The 22,101-nt window shown below is 40.7% G+C and overlaps 1 protein-coding gene across 4 annotated transcripts in view; it reads left to right on the top strand.

Annotated features, from left to right (window-relative positions):
• Positions 1-22,101, top strand: part of SEC24B (SEC24 homolog B, COPII coat complex component) — a 111,934-nt gene that overhangs the window by 10,829 nt on the left and 79,004 nt on the right. For all 4 annotated transcript variants that reach the window (XM_066279809.1, XM_066279807.1, XM_066279806.1 and 1 more), the window contains exon 2: positions 19,271-20,017. In XM_066279809.1, the coding sequence (XP_066135906.1) occupies positions 19,271-20,017 (747 nt within the window). The remainder of the gene's footprint in view (positions 1-19,270; positions 20,018-22,101) is intronic.

Raw genomic sequence — 22,101 nt, 5'->3', positions numbered from 1 at the left:
ATTTACTAGGCTTCTTTTTCAAAATACAATAATGGCTTCTATGAACCAGATGAGCCAGGCACTATGCTAAGCCTTAGGGATATGACAGACCTAAGAGCGAACTGACCTAAGTTTTTCACTTCCAGAGTTTACAATTAGACAATTACAATTCATGTGAAATGTCATTTGTTATTATTATTTTTAATTAATTAAAAAAATTTTTGAGCGGCAAGGAGAGAGAGACAGGAACATTGGGCTGCTCCTGTCTGTGCCCTGTCTGGGGATTGAATCCACAGCCTTGTTGTTTCGGCATGACAGTTTCAGCAGACTGAGCTCACCCGTTCTTAGCAGTTCCGCATAGTTTTGATGCCGCATTAAACAGGCATTCACTTATAGGGCTAGAGAATGTTTTCTAGAGGAAAAGCTGAGCTGAGGTCTGAAGAATGAGTAAGAGTTGGTCAGGTGAAGGTTCCAGGTAGAGTAGAGCCTGTGAAGGATGAGAGGTGAACAGAAAGACTTCAGAAAAGTTTGGTGTGGTAAGAGTGTGTGCAACAGTGATTCTCAGACTTTTCATTCTCATGGCTACTGTAGTGCTAAAATTTTTGATGGCATTCCTGACGGAATTAAACTTTGAACACCCGTACTTAAAATAAGTTTCAGAGAAGTATCACATATTTACTGATCCCCTCAGAAGCCTTTACCTGGTAACTTCATTGTATTCTGCCCTACTGACCTGTGGTGGCGCAGTGGGTAAAAGCATTATATTCTGCCCTAACCAACCTCTTTGATGGCTTCTTGAGGTAAAGCTCTAGCATACAGTCTTACCTAACGTTGTGGCGAGTAATACCTCTTCCTACCAAATCAGCATCCTGTGTCACTTCACCATAACAATAGACGTTCTTAGTTGTAGCAAAGTTACATTTTAGTTATTTCTTATATGTCATTTTTTATTAATTGATTTTAGAGAGGCAGGAAGAAAGAGAGAGAGAGAGAGAGAGGAAAACATTTATTTGTTGTTCCACTTTAAGTTATGCTTTCATTGGTCGCGTTCCATCTGTGCCCTGTCTGGGAATCGAACCAGCAACCTTGGTGTTTTGGGATGCTGCTCTAAGTGACTGAGCTAACTGGCATATTTCAGTTACTGGTCAAACTTAGGTAGACTCATGTGAAGGACTTGCAGTATCCAGTGTGTTAAGGCATACAGTACTTGTTGAAAATCTTTGTGAGGAGTAGTGAGTGATGAACCCTTTGCAGTCATTTTCTATTTTCAGCTGTAACACACCACAAATGGGTGGCTTAAAACAACATTAATTTGTCATCTGTAGATTAGAAGTCTAACTGGACTAAATAAAGTCAGGATGTCCGTAGGGCAGCATTCTCTTCTAGAGGCTCTAGGGCAGAACCCATTTCTTTGCCTTTTCCAGCTTTTAAAGGCTGCCTACATTCCTTGACTCATGGCCCACTCTTCCCATCTTCAAAGCCAGCAACATTGCATTTCTCCGAGGAGTCTTATGTAGTCACATCTCCATCTTCCACTTGTAAGGACTCTTCTGATTACATTGAGCTCACCTGGATAATTGAGGATACTGTCCCTATTTTAAGGTCAGTTGATTAACAACCTTACTACTGTCTGCAACTTTTAACTTTCCTGTTCCATGAAACCTAACATATTCATGGGCTCCAGGGACTAGGACATGAACATTTGGGATGAGGGAGAGAATGGTGCCTCCTACTTCCATAGTAGTGCCTTCCGTTGTCTTATAGGCCATGCTAAAGAGTTTGAATTTTTATCTTGATGGCAAGAGAAACCATTAGCTTTAAAAAGGGAAGTAAAAATCACATTTGCTTTTTAGGAAAATCACTCTGGCGGTCATTTGTCTGAAAAATTGTTTCATGCAATCAACTTAGTAGTTAATTTCTAGCCTTTTTCAGATGTTTTAAAAACTTATGTTGCAATAATTTCAAATTTGCAGAAGTGATGCAAAGATAGTACAGAAAATGCAGTACCCTCACTCCGCTTCCTCTTAAATCTTGTCTCTTCCTCTCATGTCTTAACATCTTAACAAAACCATGGTACATTTTTCAAAACTGGAAAATTAATATTGTTGAAATACAATTAACTAAACTGTAGACTTTATTTATATTTTACCAGGTTTTCTACTAATATTTTTCCTGTTCCTGGATCGATTCCAGGATATCATGTTACGTTAGGTTGTCATGTCTCCCTAGTCTCCTTTGGTCTGTGACCGTTTCTTAGTTCTTTTTTATTTTTAGGATCTGGCAGTACCAGTTAGTTATTTTGTAGACAGTCCCTCACTTTGGGCTTGCTGATGCTTTTTGGTGATTAGACTGGGGTTATGAGTTTTTAGGAAGAGTACCTAAGAGGTGAAATGCCCATCTTATCACATCGTGTCAGGGGTTACATGATATCAACTTGTTTTATTATTAGTCATGTTAACCATTGGGCACTTGACCGAAGGATTGTCCTAGTCAACTTGGGTTGCTGTGAAGAATACCATAGACTGAGCGGCCTATACCACGGACATTTTTGGAGACTGGAAGTCTGAGGTCAAGTTGCCAGCATGACTTGGTTCTGGAAAAGACGCACCTCCTGGCTTGCAGAAGAACTCGCTCTCTGTGCCCTTATGTGGTGTTGCCACATGTCATACATGTAAGGAAAAGAGATTTCCTGTTTTATAAGGATACAAAGTCCATCACGAGGATCCTATCCTTGTGACCTAATTTAAACCTAATTATCCTCCTGCCCCTGAAGGCCCCACTTCTTAATACCATCAAAGTGGAGGTCAGAGTTTTAACAAAGGAATTGGAGGTGGCACATTCAGTTCATAACAGCTGCCAGCCAGGATCCCCCACTGTAAAGTTAGTTTTGTTTTTACTTTTTCCTATTATGTTTGTTAGGAGTAACTCATTTAACTCCAATCTAGATTTAACAGAAAGGAATTAAGCTCCATCTCCTGAAGTGTAGTATGTCAAATAATTTGTAGGCATATGTTAAAATCACCACAGTTATTAAAAATATTTTGGGGGAGAAACTTTAAAGGTACTGTCTGTTTCTCCTTAAATTTTACCCACTAATTTTATCATTTTTCAGTGGATTTTGCCTGCAGTGTGGGATTCTTTTTTTTTTTTATTTACAATTAATCATATCTTTTTTTTTTTTTTTTTTTCATTTTTAGAGAGGAGAGAGAAGGGGAGAGAGAGACAGAGAGAGAGAAGGGGGGAGGAGCTGGAAGCATCAACTCCCATATGTGCCTTGACCAGGCAAGCCCAGGGTTTCGAACCAGCAACCTCAGCATTTCCAGGTCGACGCTTTATCCACTGCGCCACCACAGGTCAGGCTAGTGTGGGATTCTAATGGTGATTTTTCTCTTTATTCCTTCTACATTTATTATTTGGAATTATTCTGTAAAGAAGATTTGTCCCTTTTCTCCTATTTTAAAATTTATTCAATCATTTGCATATTTTAATTTATTTATTTATTTATTTTTAATGGAGACAGAGAGAGGGATAGATAGGGACAGACAGACAGTAACGGAGAGAGATGAGAAGCATCAATCATCAGTTTTTCGTGGCGACACCTTAGTTCATTGATTTCTCATATGTGCCTTGACCGTGGGGCTACATCAGACCAAGTAGTCCCTTGCTCGAGCCAGCGACCTTGGGTCCAAGATGGTGAGCTTTTGCTCAAACCAGATGAACCTGCACTCAAGCTGGCGACCTCGGGGTCTCGAACCTGGGTCCATCCGCATCCCAGTCCAACATTCTATCCACTGCGCCACCACCTGGTCAGGCAATCATTTATATTATTATGGACTCACAAATACCTATTTTATTCTTTATTGTCATTATTTATATTTGTTACTCAAATTGTTACAGCTCTGATTATTGGGAGCTTTTTCGGGTTGGCTCCTTTGTACTTTTGTCCTCGTCATTTTGGTTTTTGAGCACTTGTTTACTTTGTTTGTGGCACTAGAAAATTCTCCATCTTGTACTTGTCCTACGTTAGCACTAGAATCAACTCGTCGTCCAATGAGTCCTACTTCCTTTTGTTGGGGCGTGGTATTTAGAAATCAAGAACTGTACCCTGGATGTGCTCGTTACTATGGGGTGTCACTGCTTCTCAGCTCTCTTAGCAGAAAGCTAGGTATGTATGTATATATACTAACATATATGTAAACATGTCTTTAATTATACCTGTGTCTTCCCTCTGTGTGCATTTTACCTAGATAGCTTTCAGGTAAGTTATCATACTGACTTCTCAGTCTGCAATCCATCCTAAATTTTCTTGAAATCCTGGTTGATTTTTTAATAAAATTTTGTATATAATAAATTTGCACTTATTCTTTGTAGTGTATAGGTCTGTGGGTTTTGGCAAATGCGTGCAGTCAAGTATCCACTACTACAGTACCATAAAGAATAGTTTCATCGCCATAAAAAATTACTCCACTCTCTTCTCCACCAACCCTAGCCACCATTGAGACTTCCATCCCCGTCTTCCCACCTTCCCCAGAACGTTATATAAATGGAACTATAAAATATGTACACATTAGCCCTGGCCGGTTGGCTCAGTGGTAGAGCATCGGCCTGGCGTGCAGGAGTCCTGGGTTCGATTCCTGGCCAGGGCACATAGGAGAAGCACCCATCTGCTTCTCCACCCCTCCCCCTCTCCTTTCTCTCTGTCTCTCTCTTCCCCTCCCGCAGCCGAGGCTCCATTGGAGCAAAGATGGCCCGGGCGCTGAGGATGGCTCTGTGGCCTCTGCCTCAGGCGCTAGGATGGCTCTGGATGCAACAGAGCAATGCCCCAGAGGGGCAGAGCATCGTCCCCTGGTGGGCGTGCGGGGTGGATCCCTGTCGGGCGCATGCGGGAGTCTGTCTGCCTCCCCGTTTCCAGCTTTGGAAAAATGCAAAAAAAATGTAGACATTGAGTCTGGTTTTTTTCACTTAGCTACATTTATCCATGCATGAAGCAATCATCTGTTTCCTTTTATTGCTATGTAGTATTCTATTTTATGTATGTACCAGGATTATAGTATTTATCTATTTCTATGTTTTTGAATAACTTCGTTGTTTCCAGTTCTTGGTCATTGTGAATAAAGCTTTTTTTATTTTTTTTATTTTTTTCATTTTTCTGAAGCTGGAAACAGGGAGAGACAGCCAGACAGACTCCCGCATGCGCCCGACCGGGATCCACCCGGCACGCCCACCAGGGGCGACGCTCTGCCCACCAGGGGGCGATGCTCTGCCCATCCTGGGCGTCGCCATGTTGCGACCAGAGCCACTCTAGCGCCTGGGGCAGAGGCCACAGAGCCATCACCAGCGCCCGGGCCATCTTTGCTCCAACGGAGCCTTGGCTGCGGGAGGGGAAGAGAGAGACAGAGAGGGAAAGCGCGGCGGAGGGGTGGAGAAGCAAATGGGTGCTTCTCCTGTGTGCCCTGGCCGGAATCGAACCCGGGTCCTCCCCACGCTAGGCCGACGCTCTACCGCTGAGCCAACCGGCCAGGGCCTGAATAAAGCTTTTATAAATAGTTTTGTGTGTGTGTGTGTGTGTGTGTGTGTGAACACAAGTTTTCACATTAAGTAAATATGTAGGAGTGAGATTGCTGAGTCAAATGCTAAGTGTATATATCACTTTATAAGAAACTACCAAACTATTTTCCATGGTGGCTGTGCTATTGTGCATTCCCTCTAACAATGAATGAGAGTTCCTGTTGTACCACATCATTGTCAATATTTGCTATTTTTTTAGTCATTCTAATGAGTTTGTACATAGAATATCTCATTGTGGTTTTAATTTGCATTTCCCTTATAGATTGATTTGCCGTAGTGGTGATATTTTTCAGATCTTTCAACAATTTTTGATGGAGTTGTCTATTTTCTTACTTTTTTGAGTTTTTGTATTCTGGATACAAGTCATTTACTGGATATGTGACTTGCAGATATTTTCTCCTCAACTGTGGCTTGTCTTTTAATTCTCTTAGTGCTTCTCATAGAACAGAGGGGTTTAATTTTTATACATTTTTAATTGGGTTTATTGCAGTCACATTGCTTAATAAAATTATATAGGTTTCAGGTATACAATTCTATAATACATCATTTGTACATTGCTCTGTGAGTTCATCACTATAAGTCAAGTCTCCTTCCATCACCATTTAAAGGGGTTTTTTTGTGTTGTTTTTTTTTTTTACAGAGACAGAGAGGGTCAGAGAGAGAGATAGACAGAGACAGACAGGAACAGAGAGATGAGAAACATCAATTATTAGTTTTTTGTTGCATGTTGCAATACCTTAATTGTTCATTGATTGCTTTCTCATACATGCCTTGACCGCAGTCCTTCAGCAGACCGAGTAACCCCTTGCTCGAGCCAGCGACCTTGGGCTCAAGCTGGTGAGCTTTTGCTCAACCAGATGAGCCCTTACTCAAGCTGACAATCTCGGGGTCTCGAACCTGGGTCTTCAGCATCCCAGTCCGACTCTCTATCCATTGCGCCACCGCTCGGTCAGGCATTTAAAGGTTTGGTTTTTTTTTTTCTTTTTTACAGAGACAGAGAGAGAGTCAGAGAGAGGGATAGACAGGGACAGACAGACAGGAACGGAGAGAGATGAGAAGCATCAATCATCAGTTTTTCGTTGCGCGTTGTAACACCTTAGTTGTTCTTTGATTGCTTTCTCATATGTGCCTTGACCGTGGGCCTTCAACAGACCAAGTAACTCCTTGCTGGAGCCAGCAACCTTGGGTCCAAGCTGGTGAGCTTTTGCTCAAACCAGATGAGCCCGCGCTCAAGCTGGCGACCTCGGGGTCTCGAACCTGGGTCCTTCTGCATCCCAGTCCGACACTGTATCCACTGCGCCACTGCCTGGTCAGGCTAACGGTTTTTAATTTGATCAAGTCCACTTCATCAGTGATTTCTGATACCATGGTTTTTTTTTTGTGGGTTTTTTTTTTTTCCTGAAGCTGGAAACGGGGAGGCAGTCAGACTCCTGCATGCACCCGACCGGGATCCACCCGGCATGCCCACCAGGGGGCAAAGCTCTGCCCATCCGGGGCGTTGCTCTGTCGTGACCAGAGCCACTCTAGCGCCTGGGGCAGAGGCCAAGGAGCCATCCCCAGCGCCCGGGCCATCTTTTCCTCCAATGGAGCCTCGGCTGCCGGAGGGGAAGAGAGAGACAGAGAGGAAGGAGGGGGGAGGGATGAAGAAGCAGATGGGCGCCTCTCCTGTGTGCCCTGGCCAGGAATCGAACCCAGGACTTCCACATGCCAGGCCAATGCTCTACCACTGAGCCAACCGGCCAGGGCTGATACCATGTTTTTAGTGTCATAGATAAGAACTTAATGAAAAGCTCATATTGACCTAGATATTCTATATTTTCTCATAGAAGTTTTAAAATTGTACATTTAGGTCTATGATTCATTTTGACTTAATTTTTTGTTTAAGGTCTGAGATATGTATTGAGGTTTATTTTTTGTCATATGTATTGTTTCAGCACCATTTGTTGAAAAGACCATATTTCCTCCATTGAATTGCCTTGACACCTTCGTCAAAATAAATTGATTATATTTTTGTGGGTCTATTTCTAGATATACTTCCTTGATTATTGTAGCATGTAAAACAAATCTTGGAATTGGTAATATGAGTCCTCTAACTGTTCTTTTTTGAAGATTTTATTTTTTTGCTGCTTTAGTACCTTTGTCTTTTCATAGAAATTTTGGAATCAGCTTGTTGATATATACAAAAAAGCCTGCTGGTATTTTTATTGAGATTGCATTGAACCTAAAGATTAAAATCAAGTCTTTCAGTCCACAAACATGGTATTTTAATTCATATGTTTAAATCCTGATTTTTTTCATCAGTGTTTAGTAGTTTCTGCATATAGTTCTTCACATATTTCATTAGATTTACATTTTAAGTACTTTTTTGCTATTTATAACTAATGTTTGTTCAATTTTATTTTTATTTAATTATTTTTATATTTTAAGTGAGAGGAGGGTAGATAGGAATGACGGACTCCCACATACGCCCCAACTAGGATCCACTTGGCAACCCCATGTGGGGCAGATGCTCAAATCAACCAAGTTATACTCAGTGCCGGGGCCAACGCTCAAACCAACGGAGCCACTGGCTACGAGAGGAGAAGAGAGAGAGAAGGGGGAGGGGAAGAGAAGCAGATGGTTGCTTCTCATGTATGCCCTGACTGGATATCAAACCTGGGACGTCTGCTCGCTGGCCCGACACTGTATCCACTGGGCCAACTGTCCAGGGCCTGTTTAATTTTAAATCTCATTTGTTTGTTACTGGTCTTTGGAAGTGCAATTAAGTCATGTATCTTGTGACTGATTAACTTACTTTTAGTCCCAGATATTTCTTTTGTAGAACTTTTGGATTTTCTTATACCATCATGTCATTCTGTAAATAAGACAGTTTTATTTTTGCTTTCTAAGCTGTATGCCATTTATTTCTTTTCCTTGCCTGACTGAAGTAAGCTAGTACATTTTGAGCATTGTTGAATAAGAGTGGTGAGAGAGGACATTCTTCCTTGCCTTTTTCTTAGTCTTAGAGAGAAACCAGCTTGTCTCTTACTGTGGTATGATGATGAGTATGATGTTTGCTCTAGGTGTGTAGTAGATATTCCTAATTAGTGTAAGGAAATGTTCTTCTATTCCTGTTGAGTTGAGATTATTGTAAATTGTGAATGATTTTTATTTAATGCATTTTGTGTGTCTGTTGATGTGCTCATATTGTGTTTCTTCTTTAGTCTGTTAATATGGATATATTTTCAAATGTCGAGACTGGAATAAACTCCATTTGGTCATGATGTATTTTTACATATCGCTGGATTCTATATCCTAATACTTAAGTTATGTGATAATAGTATTCCATGGAAACGCTTAAAGCTAAATTGAACAAATGCTTTATCTCAAGATAATATCTATACTTAAGTATGTGATAGAGTTGCTTTATCTTTATTCCTACTTTCATCACAGAGAATTTATATAAGATCTGTACTCCAGGGTTGAAATTTAATACAGTTAATAATTTTTACTGCTTTATTTAGGGTATTCTTAAGTGCAACTGGCTTTTTCTTTTTTCTGTTTTCCCCCGTGAGTGCATAGATGAATGGTGATTACTGGTATTGCTTGGTCACCGCCTCAGTTTGAGCCACGGGGCCAACATGTTACCCATCATTGCTTTTGTACCATTAGTACAAATGCCAACATAGTGAAAAAGTCAAATACCATTTTAGTCCTGTTATGAAAAAGGTGTTCCGTAGTTTTTACCTTCAGATACTTCTACAGCTTTTGGTACTGCCAGGGTTCTGTGTATTATTACACTTTGAGAATTGCTGTCCTTTTATTAGTTTCCTAGGGTTATTGTCAAAAATGACCACTGCTAGAGTGGCTTAAACAATAGAAATTTATTCACTTCCAGTTCTGGAAACTAGACGTGTGAAATTAAGGTGTTGGCAGAGTCATACTTTTTCTGTTGGCTCCAGGGGAGAATCTATTCCTTGTCTGTTCCAGCTTGTGGTTAGCTGTTCGCATTCCTTGTATTTTGGCTGCATCACTCTGCTTCATCTTCACTTTGCCTTTTTTTCTGTCTTAAAAGGATACATGTGATTGTACTTAGGACCTGTTCACATAATGCAGGAGAAGCACCTCCTCTCAAGACCCTAAACTTCTGTCTTTTCTCTTATAAAGTAATGCTCATTCTTTTTCATATAAAATTATTCTTATGGGTTTCAGGGATTCGGTGTCTGGTTTGTTTGTTTATTTTTAGCCTACCATGCTATTGAGGCCCTCTAACATATTTATTTCAGTGTCATTTTGACTATTTTCACTTTTAAAAGAGTTTTCATTTCTCTGGGAATATTATTATCTGTTCATTTACTGGTGATATTTATTTCAATTCTTTGAACTTTTTTTTTTTGAACATATTATAATAGCTACTTCGAAGCCTTTAACTGTTAAATTCAGCTTCTGGGCTCACTCATTCTGGTCTCTGCCTTTTTATGCTCGGGACTCTCCTGTGTTGGTACAGTTAAGCTGCCAACTAGGGACGTGATCCAACAATTGTAACCAATATGAAATGACTTTTAGGAAAGTGAAGTAAATGAACACAGGATTTATATTTATCACCGTGTGGTTTAATGTTTAAAAAAGAAAAAACTGAAAACAACCAAGTGGTTAGTAATAGAGAATTTATTTAAATATGATAAATTAATATAATGGAATACTGCTGAGACATTTAAAATGATGATGAAAAGATACTCAAGTCATGCTAAAGAAATCACACAAAAGTTTACTTACTATAAGCCTACTTTTGCTCAACTAAATTAGGCAGTATATGCAAAAAGAAGATTTGGGGTAGGTATATACCAACATGTTAATTATAGTTGACTTTTTTTTTTTGTATTTTTTCCAAAGTGAGAGTGGGGAGGCAGACAGACAGACTCCTGCATGTGCCCGACCAGGATTCACCCGGCATGCCCACCAGGGGGCGATGTTCTGCCCATCTGGGCCTTGCTTTGTTGCAACCAGAGCCATTCTAGCGCCTGAGGTAGAGGCCACGGAGCCATCCCCAGTGCCCAGGCCAACTTTGCTCCAATGGAGCCGTGGCTGCAGGAGGGGAAGAGAGAGACAGAGAGGAAGGAGAGGGGGAAAGGTGGATAAGCAAATGGGTGCTTCTCCGGGTTCCTGGCGGGGAATCAAACCCTGGACTTCCATAGGCCGGGCCGACACTATACTGCTGAGCCAACTGGCCAGGGCCTGTAGTTGATTTTTAATTGATCATTTTCTATACATGTTTTTTGCAATGACTATGTATCACCTTTGTAATAAGAAAAATACTTCTAGAGTTCTCAAGAATTTGACTAATCTACATATGTAACTAATTTATTGTCTCCTCTACAGCCTTTGTTGATGTTTATTTTAGAAGCTATTAAAATACCAGCTTTTTTTCCATATATGCTGCCGAATCATTTTGAATCCAAAGATTATCCCAGAAAGCTAGTTATTTCCACCCTTTTTCTTAGAAATTAGTACCATTAATGAAATTTGGCAGTACCTCAAAATACTTTTATAGTGTTTTACTAATATCTGATTTAAATATTTTGACCTAGGTTGAAAACTCATTAATTCTACCTTTCTCTTTATATTTTTCTGTTTTATAGCACATTCAGTAGGAATTTAATGCAAGCTACTATATAATTTTAAACTGTTTATAAGTCTCATTAAAATACCAAAAAGGAACAAGTAAAATCAGTTTGAATTTATCCAATTATCCCACTGTATACAGTGTTACATTTTAACATGTTTTCAATATTAAAAAATTGCTGAGCTATTTTACCGCTTTTTATACCATTTCTCAAAATCCACTGTTTATTTTATATTTACAGCACTTCCCAGTTCAGACGAACCTTATTTCAAGTGTTCAGCAGCCACATGTGGCTGGTGTAGGTCTGTATAGCACATGTCTGTGATTCCACGTGATAGGCCTAGTTTTCAGCCTTCAGTTGCTTTTTATTTCTTTCATTCCTTTCTAGTATATCTACTTCATTCCCCCCCACCCCATATTTTATGTCAGCTTTATAGCTCTCAAGTATTATATTCTAGGGAAGAACTATTTTTCTAATAGAATAGTATTTTAATTTTGAGTCTGGATTCTGGTTTTTTAAAAAATGGTAATTAGTTGCTGTTTCAGCTGCTGTTGCTACATAATAAATTACTTCAAAACTTGATAGTCTAAAAAACCCTGGTTGGCAAACTGTGGCTCGCAAGCCACATGCAGCTCTTTGACCCCTTGAGTGTGGCTCTTCCACAAAAACCACGTGCGGGCGCTACCACGAGAAGGAATGTACCTGCCTATATAGTTGAAGTTTAAATAAATTTTGCTCTCAAAAGAAATTTCAATCGTTGTACTGTTGATACTTGGCTCTGTTGAGTAATGAGTTTGCCGACCACTAGTCTAAAACAACAATTTTGTTATGCTCCCAGATTCTGTTGATCGAGAATTTGGACAGGTCACAGCAGAGATGGCTTTTCTCTGCTCTAGGGTGTCTAGGGTCTCAGCTGGGAAGACTCAAAAGTAATTCAATGGCTGGAGATTGGAACAATGTAGAAGGCTCATTTATTCACATGTCTTGCACCTGGGCTAGAATTAGAGACTATGGATTCCAGACCAGAGTACCTACCCATGACCTTGTGGTTTGGCTTCCTCAGACCTTGGAGCTGTGGAATTCTTACATAGCTGCTCAGAGGTCCTCATGCAAATGTTTCATTGAACAATGATGGAGCAGTGTCCTGTGACCTAGCCTGGGATGACCAGCTTTATCTCTGCCATGCTTTATTGCTGGAAGCTGTTACAGCTTGCTCATATTCAAGAGGAGTAGACATATACTCCCCCACCTTGAATCAGCAGAGTATCAAAGAATTTGGGAGTCATGTTTTAAAACTGCCACAGTTGCTGAGGGAATAAACAAATGAAATTTTAATGACTTATAATTAATATAATTTAAATTTTTCATAATTTCCTCTAAAGACTTTTTTTTTTAAAGAGTATTGTATAGGTATATGTAAACTATTTATTTGTAACATTGACCAGGCTCTGGTTTTAGTACAGGCAAAAGAAATAAAACTTTAATATTTGGTATCATACCGTGAGAAAAGGTTAGAATTATCTAATACATTTTAAAGTTGAAGAAAATATATTTCCTGTTAGACAAAATTTTGAAAGACGTTTTGCTTGTTATAGATAACACTAATTTTTTTTAAAAAATTGACTTAAAATATTTGAGGCCTGAGCCAGTTAAGTCAGTGTTATAGAGCATCGGCCCGGCATATGGATGTCATAGGTTAATTCCTGGTGAGGGCACACAAAAGAAATAACCATCTGTTTCTCTCCCCTTCCCTCTTCCTCCTCTCTTCCTCTTCTCCCACAGCTAGTGGCTCGATTTGTTTGAGTTATCGGCCCTGGGAGCTAAGGATAGCTTGGTTGGTCCCAGAGTAGCAGCCTCAGGTGCTAAAAATAGCTTGGTTAATTTGAGCATCGCCCAGATAGGGTTGCCAGGTGGATCCTGGTTGGGCACATACGAGAGTTTATTTCCTCTCCTCTCACTTAAAAAGAAAAAACATATATTTGAAAGGAAATATTTTGCTTTCAAAAGAGTCTTGATTCTTTTATCATTTTTTTGATGAAATTATTTTTATTTCCTTCATGGTTTTGGAATATTTAGGTATGATAAGCATTGACATGTAATTAGCTATTTTCCTTTTTTTTCTTCTCTCCACAAAGTACCTTTCTTTTCTGATAGACTAAGAATAGGCTTCTTCTGACGGGTAGTTTACTTCTGATTAATTTCAGCAGGTACAGCATTTCCATTATTTTTAAAAGAATGACATTTGAGTAGCTTAGACATGATGATTATTTTCCTATTTTCAGACATGTAGCATGGATGAACCAACTAAATCATTAACTGGGAAGATACCTAAACAGATTCATCCAGCTCTCACTGGAATCTTCTCTTGATTAATAAATTCATAACTGTAGAATTTTCTGAGAAAGATTCCTGTTACACTTTTTTCCCTTTTCTTTTTTTTCTTAAGCTGGAAACGGGGAGAGACAGTCAGACAGACTCCTGCATGCGCCCAACCGGGATCCACCCGGCATGCCCATGAGGGGCGACGCTCTGCCCACCAGGGGGCGATGCTCTGCCCCTCCCGGGCGTCGCTTTTACCGTGACCAGAGCCACTCTAGCGCCTGGGGCAGAGGCCAAAGAGCCATCCCCAGCGCCCGGGCTATCTTTGCTCCAATGGAGCCTTGGCTGTGGGAGGGGAAGAGAGAGACAGAGAGGAAGGAGGGGGTGGGGGGTGGAGAAGCAAATGGGCGCTTCTCCTATGTGCCCTGGCCGGGAATCGAACCCAGGTTCCCTGCACGCCAGGCCGACGCTTTTTTTCCCTTTTATGTAAATAAATTCTTTCAAGTAAGCCACGACCATGTAAAATATCTTGCAAGAAAAATAAATTAGATGCTTAGTAAAACAGTTGTCTTAGTTTTTGTTCTCTGTATACTTAAAATTACAAAAATGTGGGTATTATTTTTTCATTACAGCTTAATTTTGTTTGTAAGTTATCTTTCTGTCTGCCATAGAATATGTATTTACATGGAAAAAGCAATGTTCCACATTATTTAGTAGAAATTGGAAACGGAAAAAAGAAATGTTAAGCTTTGTTCATGTCTTTTATAGATAAATATCCTTATATTTTTTATACATTATTATGGCAAGGAATACAGTGGCACTTCTTTGTATTAGTGAACTTGCAAATAACTTTTTATCTTTTCACTTGAGATCTGGCACAGAAACCTATTTCCTTCCACAAGATTAGATAATTTGATTCTGCCCTTAAACTTGGCTCTTAGTTGGAACCAGCACTAAAACTCCATTGTTGGGGACAACTGACTGATCCCTGCTACATACACTAAAGAAAACCAGCTAGATTTTAGTGTAGTGAGATGCCACAAATCATTGTTTTAAAAGTATGGACTTGAGTCAGATTACTTGATTCAAATCCCAGCCCATTTACTTCCTATGATTGTGACTATTAAATGACTTAATTTCTTTTCTCATTTATCTTATTTATAAGGTGAGTATAATAATATTATCTTAGAGGCTGTGAGGAGGATTCAAGAAATTAATATTTGTATAGCATTTAGAACCGTGAGTACCACACAGTGCCAAGATTTAACAATAGACTTAAGAAAATTAATTATATGATTAACATTAATTTTAATATTGATAAATACCATTTATGATGATCAGAGATATGAAAATATAAAAGTGAAAATATTAAGAGCATCAGAAGAAAACGGGTATATCGTTTTTTAATAACAGTTCTTTTTAATTTTTTTCCTTGATTTTATTTATTGATTTTAGAGAAGAAAGAGAAAGAGAAAGGGAGAGGGGAGGAGTAGGAAGCAGTGACCTTAGCATTCCTGGTCAGTGCTTTATCCACTGCGCCACTACACATCAGGCGGGTATATAGTTTTATAAAACTAGAATGGGAAAGATGGTACTAAGAATGATTTAAAAATTTATCAAACATGAAAAATTTTATTACATAATAAGGTATTATAGCAAAAGATACAATGAATAAAGTCAAAAGACAAACAGTAACCTCAGAGAAAAGTATTAATATAAGCTTAAATTTCTTAATATACAAAACCATTTCTAAATCATTAAGTAAAACACAAGCCTGTGGAAAAGGGCAAATAGCAGAGGAAGACGCCCAAATTGCTAAGAAATATTTGAAAAGATTTCCAGCATCATTTAAAGTACTGCATATTGGCCCTGGCCAGTTGGCTCAGAGGTAGAGCGTCAGCCTGGCGTGCGGGGGACCCGGGTTCGATTCCAGGCCAGGGCACATAGAAGCGCCCATTTGCTTCTCCACCCCCGCCCCCTCCTTCCTCTCTGTCTCTCTCTTCCCCTCCCGCAGCCAAGGCTCCATTGGAGCAAAGATGGCCCGGGCGCTGGGGATGGTTCCTTGGCCTCTGCCCCAGGCTCTAGAGTGGCTCTGGTCGCGGCAGAGCGACGCTTCGGAGGGGCAGAGCATCGCCCCCTGGTGGGCAGAGCGTTGCCCCTGGTGGGCGTGCCGAGTGGATCCCGGTCGGGCGCATGCGGGAGCCTGTCTGACTGTCTCTCCGCATTTCCAGCTTCAGAAAAATACAAAAAAAATAAATAATTAAAAAAAAAATAAAGTACTGCAGATTAAAATGTTTTTCACGTATGAGATTGGCAAAGACTAAAATGCCACTCAATGTTGGGAAGATGAGACATTCTTAAACATTATTGATGGAAGCCTGATCAGGTGGTGGTGCAGTGGATAGATTGTCGTCCTGGACGCACAGGACCCAGATCCAAAACCTTAATGTTACTGGCTTGAGCGTGGGATCATAGACATGACCCCATGGTCGCTGGTTTGAGCCCAAGGGTGCTGGCTTGAGCAAGGGTCACTGGCTGGCTGTAGCCCCTTGGTCAGGGCACATATGAGAAATCAATCAATGAACAACAAAGGTGCTACAGTGAAGAACTGATGCTTCTCATTTCTTCTTTCCAGTCTGTCTGTCCCTGTCTGCCCCTGTCTGCAGTTTTCTCTATCTCTGTCTCTTGCTAAAGAAAAAAAGAAAAATTATTGATGGGAGGTCAAATTAATATTTTTGGAGAGATATTTGGCAATACTGTAATGGTCAATTTTAAAAACACAAGCCCTTTGGCCCTGACTGGACAGTTCTGTCGGTTAAAGCGTCCTCCAGAAGTGCAGAAGTTATGGGTTTGATCCCCAGTCAGGGCACATACAGAAACAGATTGATGTTCTTGTCTCCCTTTCTCTCCCTTCCTCTTTCTCTCTAAAATCAATTTTTTGAAAATTTAAAAAGAAAAAGAGAACTCAAGCCCTTTGAAACTCCAGTTTCACTTCTAAGAATTTATCCTATAGATTCATCACAGAAGTTGACAGTTGACCTCATAAATATAAATTGGTTCACTCCCTGAAATAAATATCCATCAATGGGGAAGGGGGCAGTAAATAATGTAGTGTCTCTGTAATGAAATATTATGTAGATTTTTTTTAAAAGAACTACTTCTCTGATGTGGTCCTACTGTTTTTTTTTTTTATTATTTATTGATTTTTAAAAAGAGAAGCCTCAGCTTGTTTAACTTAGTTGTTCCATTTAGTTGTGTACACATTGATTGCTTCTTGTATATGCAATGACCAGGGATTGAACCTGTAACCCAGTATACCCGGTTGATGCTTTATCCACAGACAAATGTGGCCAGGGCATGAAATATGATACAGATTTTTAGAAGAATAATGAAAATTTATTTATGCTAACAGAGTGATAGGAAAAATTAAGTTAATAAAGCAAGCTTCAGAACTGGAGGACTTGGCCTTTTTTCACTTTATAGTCTTTGTTGTTTGAATTTATTTTACACTAGGTATATTGTTACTTTTATAGAGGGTTTTTTTTGTTTGTTTGTTGTTGTTGTTGTTTGTATTTTTTCTGAAGCTGGAAACGGGGAGAGACAGTCAGACAGACTCCCGCATGCGCCCGACGGGGATTCACCTGGCACGCCCACCAGGGGGCGATGCTCTGCCCCTCCGGGGCGTCGCTCTGCCGCGACCAGAGCCACTCTAGCACCTGGGGCAGAGACCAAGGAGCCATCCCAGCGTGCCCGGGCCATCTTTGCTCCAATGGAGCCTTGGCTGCGGGAGGGGAAGAGAGAGACAGAGAGGAAGGAGGGGGGGATGGAGAAGCAAATGGGCGCTTCTCCTATGTGCCCTGGCCGGGAATCGAACCCGGGTCCCCCGCACGCCAGGCTGACGCTCTACCGCTGAGCCAACCGGCCAGGGCCTAGAGTTGTTTTTTTTTTACGCTAATAAAAATATTCAAATTTCTTACATGCTGGGTATGTTAATTATCAATAGCTATGTAACAAAATACCTCCAAACAACTCTGGCCAGGTGGCTCAGTTGGTTAGAGTGTTGCTCCAATACACCAGGATTGCTGGTTTGATCCTCCGATCAGGGCACATACGTAAGAATCAACCAATGAATGCATAAATAAGTTCAACAACAAATCAGTGTTTATTTCTTTTTCTAAAATCAATAGATAAAATAATTTTTAAATACTCCAAAACATAGTAACTTAAAACAACAAATATTTAATATCATAGTTTTTGAGGGAAATGAACTTGGTAATGGCCTGGCTGGGTGGTTCTGGTATGAAATTGTGTAGTCAAGCTGTCACCAAGGACTGTAGATTCCTCAGGACTGCTAGGTAAGATGGATTAGCTTCCAAGGTCATTCATGTGATTGTTGGCAGGCCTCAGTTTCTCTTTGCTATTGGCCAGAGAGTAGTTCCTCACACTGCATGGTTTCTCTGTAGTATCTTCACAATTTGGCAGGTTTGTTCTAATAAGAAAGAGAGAGCCAAAACCCAAGGCTAGGTAAATGTTGGAAGTGACATATCATTACCTTTGCTGTATGCTATTGGTCACACAAAGCAATTCTGATACATTGTGGGAGGGTGTGATTACCAGGAGGTAGGGATCATGAGAGGCTATCTTGCAGACTAGCTACCACAGTGGGTCTATAACAATATATATCTTTTGTAACAATTTGTGATTATGGAGAAGTAAATTAATTAAGCAACGTTTAGATGGGAACCATCATTAAAAATTAGTTGTTTCTAGCCTGACCAGATGGTGGCACAGTGGATAGAGCATCTGACTGGGACGCAGAAGACCCAGGTTTGAAACCCCGAGGTTGCCCACTTGAGCGTGAGCTCATCCAGCTGGAGCGCAGGCTCATCCGGCTTGACCTTGGGCTCACCAGCTTGAGTGTGGAGTCACTGGCTTGAGCCCAAAGGTCGCTCGCTTGAAGTCCAAGGTTGCTGACTTGAGTCCAAGGTCACTAGCTTGAGCAAGGGGTCACTTGCTCTGCTGTAGGCCCCCCCCCCCGCTCCCACCATCAAGGCACATATGAGAACACAATCAATGAACAACGAAGGTGCTACAACGAAAAACTGATATGCTTCTCATCTCTCTCCCTTCCTTCCTATCTGTCCCTCTCTCTGTCTCTCGTGCTAAAAAAATTTGTCTCTAAAATGAATAAAGTGTTTAAAAATACATTAATAAAATAAAGGCCTGACATGTGGTGGCACAGAAGATAAAATGTCTTCCTGTAACGCTGAGGTTGCTGGTTCGAAACCCTGGGCTTGCCTGGTCAAGGCACATATGGGAGTTGATGCTTCCAGCTCCTCCCCCCTTCTCTCTCTCTTTCTTCTGTCTAAAATGAATAAAGTCTTTTTTTTTTTCTTTTACAGAGACAGAGAGAGGGATAGACAGGGACAGACAGACAGGAACGGAGAGATGAGAAGCATCAATCATTAGTTTTTCTTTGCACATTGTGACACCTTAGTTATTTATTGATTGCCTTCTCCTATGTGCCTTGACCATGGACCTTCAGCAGACTGAGTAATCCCTTGCTCAAGCCAGCGACCTTGGGTCCAAGCTGGTGAGCTTTTGCTCAAACCAAGTGAGCCCGCGCTCCAGCTGGCAACCTCGGGATCTCGAACCTGGGTCCTCGGCATCCCAGTCCAACGCTCTATCCACTGAGCCACCGCCTGGTCAGGCAAAATAAATAGAGTCTTAAAATATATTAAAAAATAAAAAATTAGTTGTCTCCTTACTCATCCCTGTAAATATTTGCTTTTCTTTTTCAGGTCCAGCACAGAATCAAATGCAAGTTTCATCTGGGTATGGATTGTATCCTCAAAACTGTAGTGTTCCCTCAGGACATTACTCTCAAGGACCTGGGAAAATGACCTCATTGCCATTGGATGGCCAGTGTGACAGTTACTACTCTGGTCTCTATACAGTACCAACACAAAATTTGGTGACTCCTAAAACAACAAACCAACAACCAGGAGCACAGCAAATATACGGCAGAGGTCCTCCTGCCCCTAACATTGTGGGTTCCGCTCCAGAATATTTCCAAGGTGCCACATCATCAGCATCTCATGTGCATACGAGTGCCTCCCAGCCCTACTCCTCTTTTGTGAATCACTACAATAGTCCAGCCATGTACTCTGCCAACTCTTCTGTTTCTCAGGGATTTCCCTCTACTTGTGGTCACTATGCTGTGTCAACTGTTTCTAATGCTGCATATCCTAGTGTTTCATATCCCTCTCTGCCTGCTGGTGATCCATATGGGCAACAAATCTTTACCTCGCAGAATGCTTCAACTGTCAGGCCAAATAGAGATAATTCATTTTTTGGTCAAGATACTGCTCTCAGCCGTCCATCACCACTTCCACCTCCACCATCACAACAATACCACCAGCAGCAGAGTCTTTCAGGATATAGTTCTCTCTCATGGTCAGCTTCAGGCCTTCCATCAACTGAAGACAATCTCATCCGAAACCACGCTAGCTCCCTGACTACAGCCAGCAACAACCCAACAAATACTGGTAGGTTGAATGAAAAGTTCACTAAAGCATTGCTGAAAATCAGTGCATTTCCAGTCAGGCTTTTATTTGCATGAAAGTTAAAGATGATATTGCCTAGTTAAAAAAAAAAAATGGAAATCAGCTCATTTATATAATTAATTTGCTTTATTTCTGGTGGTATTCTGCAGCATCTCCCTGGACCCTTCTCCTTAACCTAGTCACAGTTAACCACTGACCCATTGGCTTCGTGTTCTTACCACAATTGGCATCTCAGTCAATATTTATTTATATGCTTTATGCTTCTGCAGTAGTCTTTATTGTGAGTTAGTTATAGGACTAATGGAAGGGTCCATTTGAGGATATGCTTTGTTAGCTGCTACCTTTTTTTATTCTTTCACACTAGTTTGACTTTGGGACAGTTACTATCCCAGCAAAGCTCAACTTACTATAGAAGAGATGATGGCCTGCAATACGCAACACTGGTTTCTCTCTTAGCTTCTGCTAGAGACTTTCACAGAAGGTCTGTTTCCTACACATTAAAGCTGATATTTTTATTTCCAAATTGGTAACTTAGGATAAAGGATGGGGAAGAGGAGGATAGAAGCATGAAGAATATCTGTGTAGATTAGTCTTTGTGACCTTCCTAAACCAAGATGTGGTTAAATTTATTTGTTTAAAAATTATGAATGTAAGCATGTAGTATCTTTAATGTGGGGTTTTCATAGGAGATACTCATTTTTTTAATGAAGTGAGAGGTGGGGAGGCATCCTTCCACATGCACCCTGACTGGGATCTACCCAGCAAGCCCCTACCAGGCGATCCTCTGCCAGGCAGGGCCAGCTCTGAGATAGCAACAAAGCTATCTCAGTGCCTCAAGGCCATGAAGCCATTCTCAGTGCCCGGGGCCAACTTTTGCTCTGAACCACTCGAGCCATGGCTGGGAGGAGAAGAGAGAGAGAGGGAGAGAGAGAGAGAGAGAGAGAGAGAGAGAGAGAGAGAGAGAGAGAGATGGAGGAGAGGTGAAGAAACAGACGGTCACTTCTGTGTACCCTAACCGGGAATTGAACCTGGGACTTCCACACGCTGGGCTGATGCTCTAATGTTGAGCTAACCAGCCAGGGCCATTTAATTCAGGTTGTGAATTTGAATGTTACAGAATATGCTCTTGAACTGAATGAAAATGTATGGGAAGAATGGGAATTGGTAAAGCTGTGGTTTTCTGAATGATCTCTTCAGATTGTACATCAAAGTCCGGATAGCCATATGTCAGGGCTGTTGTAGAAAAGTATTCTTTCCTAGGTAAGTAGACAATTTAAAATCAGAACTTTAGAATATTAGCTCTGAATTGTACATTTGAGATCATCTATTCTTTTATTGCTGTGTCATTTGGAAACTTCAGCATCAAACAACTAATAATGGTTTAAACAAAGGTGTTATTTTTCTCACGTAACAAGCAGTCTAGGGAAACCCAGTATATAGAGATCTCTTCAGTGACTCTTCTTTCTACTTCGCCATTCTGAGGATATTTGTTTGTAGATGACTAAGATAGCTTCTGTACCTGTAGACATCAAGTCAGAGTTAAAAGCATTGATTGAGTCTTGCATAGTCAATGTAAAACATTGTCATTGTTCCCAGACCTGGCTGTGCACCAGAATCCCTTGCACAGGTTGTGATCTTCAACCCCGACCTTACTGAGCTAGACCATAATCTCCATGGTAAGTCTCAGGAATCTGTATCTCTGACTTGATCTCAAGGGATGCCTAGTAACAGATCCAAGTTCTACTGTAGTCCTTTCCTTTTATGTTACAAATGTGGAAAGCTATCCAAGGTGGGTTACTTGTGGTCATGATTGTTAGGAACAGAGCTTGTCCTGGATGGAGTTCAGTTTCTTCTGACTTTCAGTCTGCCCTTCTCAGAACCAGGGCTTTCTGTCCCCTAGAACTTCTTTTTTTCTTTCTCTCTTCTTTCAGCAGCCCTTTTACCAATCAGCTTATTCTGAGGTCCCTCTGACTTAAGGATTTTATGACTTTTGTGACCAAAGAAAGAAGAAATACAGGTAATTCCTGTCTTACTTTTGAGATGGGAATGGGGCCCTAGATGGAACC

Source organism: Saccopteryx bilineata, chromosome 5 (genome assembly GCF_036850765.1).
Source record: "Saccopteryx bilineata isolate mSacBil1 chromosome 5, mSacBil1_pri_phased_curated, whole genome shotgun sequence".
Lineage (NCBI taxonomy): Eukaryota > Metazoa > Chordata > Mammalia > Chiroptera > Emballonuridae > Saccopteryx > Saccopteryx bilineata.
This window is presented reverse-complemented; position numbering and strand designations above follow the sequence as displayed.